General features: G+C 48.9%; 1 protein-coding gene across 2 annotated transcripts in view; it reads left to right on the top strand.

Annotated features, from left to right (window-relative positions):
• Positions 1-9,661, top strand: part of EYA2 (EYA transcriptional coactivator and phosphatase 2) — a 298,967-nt gene extending 289,306 nt beyond the window's left edge. The window contains exons 13-16 of one of the 2 annotated variants that reach the window (XM_023192486.2): positions 287-401; positions 1,307-1,428; positions 4,112-4,212; positions 8,870-9,661. In XM_023192486.2, the coding sequence (XP_023048254.1) occupies positions 287-401; positions 1,307-1,428; positions 4,112-4,212; positions 8,870-8,950 (419 nt within the window). In that variant the 3' untranslated portion in view covers positions 8,951-9,661. The remainder of the gene's footprint in view (positions 1-286; positions 402-1,306; positions 1,429-4,111; positions 4,213-8,869) is intronic. The other variant, XM_023192487.1, reaches the window with a different exon arrangement.
• Positions 9,662-10,812: the final 1,151 nt, after the last annotated feature.

Raw genomic sequence — 10,812 nt, forward strand, 5'->3', positions numbered from 1 at the left:
TGGGTGGATAGGTGGGTAGGTAGATGGATGGGTGGATAGGTGGGTGGATGGATGGATGGATGGATGGATGGATGGATGGATGGGTGGGTGGATCAGTCAGTGGATGGATTAATCTATCAATCTATTGATCTCAGGATAATATTAAGAGAAGCCACTGGGTTGAAGTTTACTTTGGATGTCATCTGATTTTAACCCTCAGGGTACAGTAGCTAGATTCCTGTTCCCTACCTTCATCCCCTAGATCTTTCTAGTATGATGACTACATCTTTATTTCCTTTGTCCACAGGGTTGATAGGTGCTCCAAAAAGGGAGACCTGGCTACAGCTCCGAGCCGAGCTGGAAGCTCTCACAGACCTCTGGCTGACCCACTCCCTGAAGGCACTAAACCTCATCAACTCCCGGCAAGTGGCAGCCCCTGTTTTCCTCTGTGCCACTGAACTTTCTTGCAGTAGACAGTGGTGGCTCCTGCATGTCCACACTTAGGAGAATTGGACTCCTCAAATTCTCACTTGCACACTTTCCAATTTTTTTTTTTTGAGACAGAGTCTCACTCTGTCGCCCAGGCTGGAGTGCAGTGGCGTGATCTCGGCTCACCACAACCTCTCCCTCCCAGGTTCAAGCAATTCTGCCTCAGCCTCCTGAGTAGCTGGTGTGTGCCACCACACCTAGCTAATTTTTGTATTTTTAGTAGAGATAGGGTTTCACCATGTTGACCAGGCTTGTCTTGAAGTCCTGAGCTGAGGTGATCCACCCGCCTCAGCCTCCCAAAGTGCTGGGGTTGCAGGCGTGAGCCACCATGCCCAGCCCAAATATTTCATAAAGCTTAAGTGCACAAGGCTCAGTGGACACCTTGGAGCATAGCTGAGCTAATAGCTACAGAGACTTTTCAGGGCCCAACAGGTTTCCAGGTTTCTGAATTCTCCCAAAAGTTGAGAACTGGCATTCAGGCTCCAGCTTACTCCAGTCCTCACCTCTCCCTATTGGCCAACACTTTTCCATATCGCTCATTTACATTACCTGCAACTATGTAAGTGTATGGCCCTTGCAATAAACATTTGCTTTTTATATAAGAAAAGCATTCCCCCCATACTACTATTCCCCCCATACTACATTTCACCATGTCAGGCAGCTTCAGGCTTATAAGAGAGGAACAGCCTGAGAATCCTCGGGCCCTAACATGCCTGAAGATGACAGCCACAGCCTCCAAACCTATCAGATTTCCTGCCAACTGCAGGCTCATGCAGCAGGAGGAGGCCTGGCCTTGTGGTCCCTCTGAGTTCTGATCCACAATCTCCTTTGTCCTTAGGCCCAACTGTGTCAATGTGCTGGTCACCACCACTCAACTAATTCCTGCCCTGGCCAAAGTCCTGCTATATGGCCTGGGGTCAGTGTTTCCTATTGAGAACATCTACAGTGCAACCAAGACAGGTAGGGAGAAGCCACACCTCGGGGGTGATACAGGGATGGAGGGTAGGGTTAGCTTTCCATGCTGGGAATGGGATGTTTAAGGAACATGACACTGGGGAAATGGATGGAATTAGCCTATGGCCATGACTCAGATCCCCAAAACAGCCCCCATAGACCACATGCCTTAACTTCTGCTTCTAAAGAAATTGGTTAGGACCACAGTTTTCCAAAGTGTCTGTATGAGTTCAGATACAGGCAAAGCTGCTGTAACAAACACACCCCAAATGCAAGGGCTTGCAAAAGAGTCAAAGCTGTTTTCTCCCTAGTAGAACAGACAGAAGTGAGTGATCCAGGCTGGTGGGGTGACCCTGTCCTCAAAGATATCCAGAAACCCAGGTCTCTCCCGTGTTATTTTTCCACCATTCCTTATGGTTTTATTCTCATGTATGGGGTCAAATCAGAGTCCTAGCGCATCGTCATTCTAGTGGGTCTGATATTTGAAGGCCAAGCTCAGAAGGCTATGCACGTTACGTTCTACTCACTTCCTGTTAGCCCCAGCTTAGTCATGTGGCCACAAGTAGCTGCCAAGGAAGCTGGGAAATGTAGTCCACAGCTGAGTGACTCATACTGTCACTCAATCTGGAATGCAGTGGTGAGATCATATAGCTCACTATAGCCTTCAACTCCCAGCCTCAAGCAATCCTCCCACCTCAGCCCCCCAAAGTACTGGGACTACAGGCATGAGCCACTGTGCCAAAATATCTTTAATTAGAAACTTTTTCCATTGTTTTTTCTCTAGAGCAAAAAAAAATAACTTATAGTACTTTGGCAGCATTTTCTTGGAACAATTTTGGTTTTACTGAAGTTCTAAGTCCAAACATTATGTAAAAGTGCCTTTTGATTTTAAAATTATAGTAATAAGGGCCAAAATGGTTGTTGAATATTTTTCAACAAGATCTTGTCTTTTCATTTTTCCCATTTTTCCTGCATACGTCCAGTACTTTTGCAGGTTTATTTCGAATCTCTTTTTTAAATAATATTTTTATTTTTAATTGTGGTTAAAATTAAATAATATAAAATTTTCACCATCTTAACCCTTTTTCTTTTTTTTAAGATGGAGTTTCTCTCTTGTTGCCCAGGCTGTAGGGCAATGGTGCGATTTCGGCTCACCGCAACCTCTGCCTCCTGGGTTCAAGCGGTTCTCCTGCCTCAGCCTCCTGAGTAGCTGGGATTACAGGTGTGCACCACCACACCCAGCTTATTTTGTATTTTTAGTAGAGACGGGATTTCACCATGTTGGCCAAGCTAGTCTCAAACTCCTGACCTCAGGTGATCCATCTGCCTCGGCCTCCCAAAGTGCTGGGATTACAGGCATGAGCCACCGCACCTGGTCATGCACTATACACTTAAAAATGGTTAAGATGGGCCAGGCGCGGTGGCTCACACCTGTAATCCCAGCACTTTGGGAGGCCAAGACGGGCAGATCACGAGGTCAGGAGATCGAGACCATCCTGGCTAACATGGTGCAACCCTGTCTCTACTAAAACTACAAAACAAAATAATTAGCCAGGCGTAGTGGCAGGCACCTGTAGTCCCAGCTACTCAGGAGGCTGAGGCAAGAGAACAGCATGAACCCGGGAGGCAGAGCTTGCAGTGAACCAAGATCGCGCCACTGCACTCCAGCCTGGGTAACACAGTGAGACTCTGTCTCAAAAAAAAAAAAAAAAAAAATGATTAAGATGGCCAGGCGTGGTGGCTCATGCCTGTAATCCCAGCACTTTGGGAGGCCGAGGCAGGAGGCTGAGGTCAGGCAGTTCAAGACCAGCCTGACCGACATGGTGAAGCCTCATCTCTACTAAAAATAAAAAAATTAGCACGGCGTGGTGGCGGGTACCCGTAATCCCAGGTACTCGGAAGGTTGAGGCAGGAGAGTCGCTTGAACCCGGGAGGCAGAGGTTGCAGTGAGCCAAGACCCAGCCATTGCACTCCAGCCTGGGCAACAAGAGGGAGACTCTATCTCAAAAATAAAATAAAAATTAAAAAAAGGTTAACCTGGCTGGGTGCGGTGGCTCACGCCTGTAATCCCAGCACTTTGAGAGGCCGAGGCGGGCAGATCACTTGAGGCCAGGAGTTCGAGACCAGCCTGGCCAACATGGTGAAACCCCATCTCTACTAAAAAATACAGAAATTAGCTAGGTGTGATGATGCGTGCCTGTAATCTCAGCTACTCAGGAGGCTGAGGCAGGAGAATCGCTTGAACCCAGAAGGTGGAAGTTGCAGTGAGCTGAGATGGCGCCACTGCACTCCAGCCTGGGTGACAGAGCAAGACAGTGTCTCAAACAAAACAAAACAATAAACAGTTTCCAGCGCAGTGGTATCAAGTGCATTCAGATGGTTGTGCATCCATGGCCACTTCTACATCAGACAGCTGCAGAGACTCTGGAGCCTGCTCTAAGCCCTGCACTGCCTCCTCCTGCTATGTTGCCCTGGGCAAGCTACTGACCCTCACTGTGTTTCCGGCTGTCATCGTCCTTCACAGGGGGATGACAACAGTGCTGACCTCAGAAGTTTGCTCAAGAACGAAATGATGAATACCGGGCCTTTGGGAGCACAGCTGCAGGCACCGAGCTCTTAATGAGCAGGTATTGGCTACAATCCGGGGTCCTCACAGGGCGTGTTTTCTTCCTTTCCTGTGTGCGTACAGGGAAGGAGAGCTGCTTCGAGAGGATAATGCAGAGATTTGGTAGAAAAGCTGTCTACGTGGTGATCGGTGATGGTGTGGAAGAGGAGCAAGGAGCAAAAAAGGTACTTCTTCTGCCTCTCCAACTGCGTTTTCCTGCTCTTTTGAGCGCCCCTCGTGGCCTTACAAGGGCTCCTTCCAAGATTTCCACCACTCCCCGTGGCTGGCTGGGTCCTCCTTCCCAGGCTCCTTGCTTGCCGGTCCCTTCCATTTGCAAATCGCAGAAGCATCCTGAGTAATTTCCTTCTACAAATCCCCCTCTCTGCCTCTGGCTGCCGCCCCTGGTAGCCCTGGATTGTTTCTGGGACAACTGTTCGGGAGCCTAGAGACGTTCCGACGGGGCAGGCTGGTGGGGGGCCAGTGCACGTGTGTGTTTTATTTAATACTGACTGATCATATGTTCCAGGAACCCTTCCCAGTTAATAAAGACAGCATTAAGCTAATGAAGAAGAAAATCCTGCATTTGTGATCTTGGGCCCATGAGGAGAGGGCGGGGGGTTCTGGTGGCCACATCTCTGTTCTTGGAAAAGAAACAGCTGCCAAAGTCCTGGGTCTGGACCTGTCAACAGTGCCCCAGAGAGGCTGCCACCCCCCACCCGGAGGCCTGGGAAGTGGATTGTTAATGTCAGAGAGCTTAATTAGGGGGACCTGGTTTCCCCCATCTCTGCCTGGCAGCAAATCCCAAGGAAATGCAAAAATGTTTAGGGTCTCAGCAGATGAAACCCAGAAGAAGAGGGAAGCCCTAGGGTCCTGGGAGAGGGCCTGGGGAGAGAGGAGCTTGGAAGGCTTTGCAGGCACTGTTCCCTCCACCTGGAAAGCTCCTCCCCTTTCCTGGAAGATATAGTCTGTATTATCAGCCGCCATGAGGTCCGCTAAGAAATGAGCCCCTTCTGAGAGAGAAGGGGAGAAGGGATCTTGAGGGCAGCTGCCAGGGTCAGTCACAATGGTGTGGCCAGGCTGTGGCTGGCATCTGGAGGTGCTGGCCTAACCCCATGCCCTTCACCACCATAACTTTATTGCTAACATCACCGTTGTGTTCAGTCCTCCAAAAACTCCTACAAAGTGGGTATCATTGCATCCCTTTTTTTTTTTTTTTAGAGAGATAGGGTCTCACTCTGGCACCTAGGCTGGAGTGCAGTGGCACAATCTTGGCTTACTGCAGCTGCAGCCTCTACCTCCTGGACTCAAGCGATCTTCCCACCTCCGCCTCTGAGTAGCTGGGATTACGGACAGGCACCACCATATCTGGCTAATTTTTTGTTGGTTTTTTTTTTTTTTTTTTTTTTTTATAGAGATGAGGTTTTGCCATGTTGCCTGGGCTGGCCTCAAACTCCTAGACTTAAACAGTCTGTCCACCTTGGCCTCCCAGAAAGCTGGGATTATAGGCGTGTGCCCAGCCACACCCCATTTTATAGATGGCAGAGTTTGACACTCAGAGAGGTTAATTAATTTGCCTAAGGTCACACATCTGGCACATGCAAACCTGCCTGTGTCATGCTCCAAACGCCTGGCAGGGAGAAGATGGACTTACAGTTTCAAACACAGCTGGTTTTCACTCCTGAGCCAGTCAGACAAGAGTAGAGTCCGCCAAAGAAGACTAGGTACACACCCGCCACAGCAGAGCTCTCGTGAAAGTCCCAGTGTCTGAGGCAGAAGCCGCAGAACGTTAGTGAGAAACAGTGTCCACCAGCCACTCTCTCAGCCTGACAAACGGAAGTCATTAGCCCAGGCCGCCAGATACCTGAGCGGTGTGAAATATGGCCGCAGGACCAGAGGCTTCGCCTGTTTCTGCTGACATTTTAGTGGGTCACTTGTCTCCGCCTCTCCACAGGTGATGAATCCACTGGCATGTGGAGTCTTTAAGCCTGGGGTGAAGGCAGCTGGAACATTCTCTTTCTTCCACCTTTGCTCGTTCTCTCCCAGAAAAATGAATCACACTCTTTCACACCGCTCTGGTATCTGGCGAGACAGAGTCTCACTGTATTGCCCAGGCTGGAGTACAGTAGCGTGATCTCGGCTCACTGCAACCTCTGCCTCCCAGGTTCAAGTGATTCGCGTGCCTCAGCCTCCTAAGTAACTGGGATTACAGGCATGAGCCACCACATCTGGCTAATTTTTTGTAATTTTAGTAGAGACGGAGTTTTGCCATGTTGGCCAGGCTGGTCTCGAACTCCTGACCTCAGGTGTTCCGCCCACCTCAGCCTCCCAAAGTACTGGGATTACAGGTGTGAGCCACCACACACAGCCAAAATTACACTCTTTAAAGAGGGAAGGATTGGTCAGGTGGCAACCAGAATCTATCTTTGTAAAGAAAGGAAGGCTTGGCCGGGATGAGGGCAGGGTGGGAATGCCAGGGCAGTGAGAAGGTGTTGAAGAGATGAGAGCTGCTCCCATACGAGATGGTTTTCTGCTTCTTGTGAGCTGGGAATTATTTAGAAACTACAAAACAAAGAGAAAAGGATACATTCAGAGGACTTTGCTTGAGAAACTTACCTTTTTTTCCCCTCTCCCTCTCTTCCTCTTTTCATTCTTTCTACAAATATTTCTTGAGAACCTACTATGTGCCAAGAGCCATGCAGTGCAGCAATGAGCATTGCATTCCAAGCTCAACCTTCCTGGGGCCTTTGCACTTACTGTGTCTTCTACCTGCCCCCACATTCCCCCACATCTTTGCCAGGGCCTGCTTAAATGACACTGCCTGGAGAGGCCTTTCCTGACCCAGCTCTCAAAAGTAGACAGACATCGCTGCTTTCTACCCTATCTCTCGTTCTGTTTTCTTCCTAGCACTTACCAGGAGATGAACTTATCTTGTTTCTTATCTGTGGGTTTATCTGAGTCTCCAGTGAATGCCCTATAAGTGTTTGCACCTGTGAGAAGACCCCACTGGGGTCTGCCCCTTGCACCTTTATAGATTATCCTTTGCTCGCCCAGGGATGCTCAACCTGGGATGCCCTTCCCTTCAGTGACCTGCTAACTACGAAGCACTCATTCTTTTTTTATTTTTTATTTTTTTGAGATGAAGTTTCATTATTGTTGCCCAGGATGGAGTGCAATGGCGCGATCTCAGCTCACTGCAACATCCGCCTCCTGGATTCAAGCTATTCTCCTGCCCCAGCCTCCCAAGTAGCTAGGATTACAGGTGCCCACCACCACACCCAGCTAATTTTTGGTATTTTTAGTAGAGACGGGTTTCACCATGTTGGCCAGGCTGGTCTCAAACTCCTGACTTCAGGTGATCCACCTTGGCCTCCCAAAGTCCTGGGATTACAGGAGTGAGCCATCGCGCCTGGCCTCGTCATTCATTCTTTGAGGTCTGGGTCTCATGCACCTCTTCTCCCCTGAGATACCCCCATCCCATTCACTTCTACCAAAAAAGAGACTGCTTCCTCTGGCTGGCTCCCATGACATTTTATTTACACCTGCCTTAATGATGTCTTTACATTCTTCCTAAGGTAGTCTTGTTTATTATCTTTTAAACTACTGAGAAACCCCACCATTGTTTCCTCCACACATGCACATATATATATATACAACTTGTCCTGCATCCTTCCTTTTTCCTATTTATCTAGATATGTCCCTAGCTACCCAGGAGGCTGAGTCAGGAAGATCAGTTGAGCCCAAGAGCTCAAGGCTGCAGTAAGCCATGATCTGCAATGCAGCGTGGACAGCAAACTGAGACTCCATCTCTAAAATTAAAAAAAAAAAATTAATGAAACGAAATTCAGCTGGGCACGATGGCTCATGCCTGTAATCCCAACACTTTGGGAGGCTGAGGTGGGTGGATCGCTTGAGCCCGGTACTTTGAGACCAGCCTGGGCACCATGGTGAAACCCTATCTCTACAAAAAATACAAAAATCAGCCAGATGTGGTGGCATGCATCTGTTGCCCCAGCTACCCAGGAGGCGGAGGTAGGAGGATCACTTGAGCCTGGGAGGTTGAGGCCACAGTGAGCAGAGATCATGTCACTGCACTCTAGCCTGGGCAACAGAGGGATACCCTGTCTCAAAAAAAAAGAAAAAAAAAAGAAAAAACAAAAAAAACTCTACATCCTGACAATAACTTGAAGCAAGTACCACCTGCTGCAAAGAAAAGGAAAAGATAAAAACAAAAGCTATGAAGAAAACAGAATTGTGTCATCCTGACCTGGCTATAGCTACAGGGGCCTGCTCAAGACCCTCCAAGACCAGCTCTGTTTGTTCACACTGGAGATTGTCAAATGTTGGGGAGGGGTTCCAGCACTAAGCTGTGACTTTCTTCTTGAAGTAACAGGATTCAGAGCACTGCAGCCTCCAATTCCTGGCCTCAAGCAATCCTCCCGCCTCAGCCTCCCAAAGTGCCAGGATTACAAGCATGGGCCACAGTGCCCAGGCAAGAACAAATTTTTAAAAAGGAATTGCTTTCCCACCGTACAATTTAACACCATATCAGTGCACCGCCTAAGACCACGATAGTACCAACGGAGGCAAGAGGGTCAAACCGTGAACACGCTGGGCAGTGCTGGATGAGCCCGTCAGAGCAGGCTCTGAGTGAATAGAAATGGCCATCCCGGTGGGTACTGGCTGGATGTGGGTCTGCCAGCAACATCAAGTGCCTCATAGTTTGGGAAGTCCCCACATGCTAGACTTAACTGGGTTGACTTCTCACATGCCATCTAACCACGGGCGTGGGATCCGGGGGCGGGGGCAGAGGCGTAACCTTGTGGCTGGTGTTCTGTGTTTCAGCACAATATGCCTTTCTGGCGGATATCCTGCCATGCGGACCTGGAGGCACTGAGGCACGCCCTGGAGCTGGAGTATTTATAGCAGGATCAGCAGCATCTCCACCTACCACCTCGCCCTCAGACCCCCTCGCCTTCCCCACCTCCCCACCAAGAACTCCAGAGACCCAGATGCTGGACACCAGGCAGGGGCCCCACAGCCAAGACGTCGTGTCCATTGACCATCTCAGAAGCCGTCCATCAGTCCAAATGAGGGTTCCGAGAAGCAAAGTACCCAACTTTGGCTTCGGAGTATTTGACTTTGGGGCAAAGGGCTGGCTCGGAGTCTAGACTCTTCTACAGGATTCACAGAACAAAAGCAAGGAATTGACGACTTGGGGGAGGCCTGGTGATGAGGAGGGGACGGGTTTGTCTTGTCTTCTTTTTAATTTATGGACTAGTCTCATTACTCCGGAATTATGCTCTTGTACCTGTGTGGCTGGGTTTCTTAGTCATTGGTTTGGTTTGGTTTTTTGAACTGGCATGTGGGGTGGTTCACAGTTCTAATGTAAGCACTCTCTTCTCCAAGTTGTGCTTTGTGGGGACAATCATTCTTTGAACATTAGAGAGGGAGGCAGTTTGAGCTGTTGAAAAGACTATTGCTTAGTTTTGTTTTTAAAGACCCTACTTGACGTCATGTGGACAGTGCACGTGCCTTACGCTGCGTCTTGTTTTCTAGGAAGAGGGGGATGCTGGGAAGGAATGGGTGCTTTGTGATGGATAAAAGGCATTAAATAAACGACGTTTACATTTTGAAGTGGGGGTAGGATGTGGTTACTTTATTACCACTTGAGGCTTCCAAATGTGTTGGCCTTTTTAAGGACTTTATCAGTTGCAAAGAATAAAATCCAACTCACACTGGCTTAAGCCAAGAAAAGTGGAGTAGGGGGAGGGAGGATGGAGAAGAGGGAGAAAAAATGGGAGGGAGGGAGGGAGAGGAAGAAGGACAAAGGGACAAGTGTCTCCAGGAACTTTAGGTGGTATCTGTCTGGATCCAGGTGATCAAATGAATTTCTCTCATGTGGCCTTAATTCTCAGGCAGGCTCTTCCCTGTCTGGCAAAGATGGCTCTAAGAGTCCTTCAGCAAAACCACACAGACAGAGACCACCTTCTTCACAGTGCTGCAGCGAAAGCCTCAGGATTGTAACTCATTGGCCAAATCTGAGGCTTAGGCAGCTCATGGAGCTGGATTTAGGGTTGGATTCTGTCATGAACAGCAAGTTGAAGAAGCTGATCCTCCAAGGGAAAGAAAATCAGTGAGCTGTTATTAAAAGAATTGGGGGAATTGAGGGTCAGACTGGAAAGTGCACCTGACTCCCATTCCAGTGGTAGGGCTTCATTTACCAGTGGATGGGATATGAGTGAAGGATCCAGTGTAAGGGGCAAGGAGGGACATCTGGAGAAGTTCTGAAGACATCTGGAGCACTGCCACTACCCATAGTAGACCAGGCAGGACCTGGATCTATCTAATTGGATGCTAAGCAGGAATATAGGCTCCTTCCTTATTAATGTTGGTAAAATCCTGGATTATCGGTCAGCTGATCCATGTCATGGGAGATGGAGATCTTAACCACTGGAGTCTCAGAGCTAGAATCTCTGATGGTTAGAAAACTATCACCGGCCAGGCATGGTGGCTCATGACTGTAATCCCAACACTTTGGGAGGCCAAGACATGTGGGTCGCTTGAGCCTGGGAGTTTGAGACCAACCTGAGCAATATGGTGAAACCCCATCTTTACAAAAAATACAAAAATTAGCCAGGCGTATAGCATGCGCCTGTAGTCCCAACTACTCAGGAGGCGGAGGTGGGAAGAGCTCTTGAGCCCAGGAGGTTGAGGCTGCAGTGAGCCATGATCACACTGCTGCACTCCAGCCTGAGTGACAGAGCAAGACCCTGTCTCAAAAAAAA

The sequence above is a fragment of the Piliocolobus tephrosceles genome, chromosome 20 (genome assembly GCF_002776525.5).
Source record: "Piliocolobus tephrosceles isolate RC106 chromosome 20, ASM277652v3, whole genome shotgun sequence".
Taxonomy (NCBI): Eukaryota; Metazoa; Chordata; class Mammalia; order Primates; family Cercopithecidae; genus Piliocolobus; species Piliocolobus tephrosceles.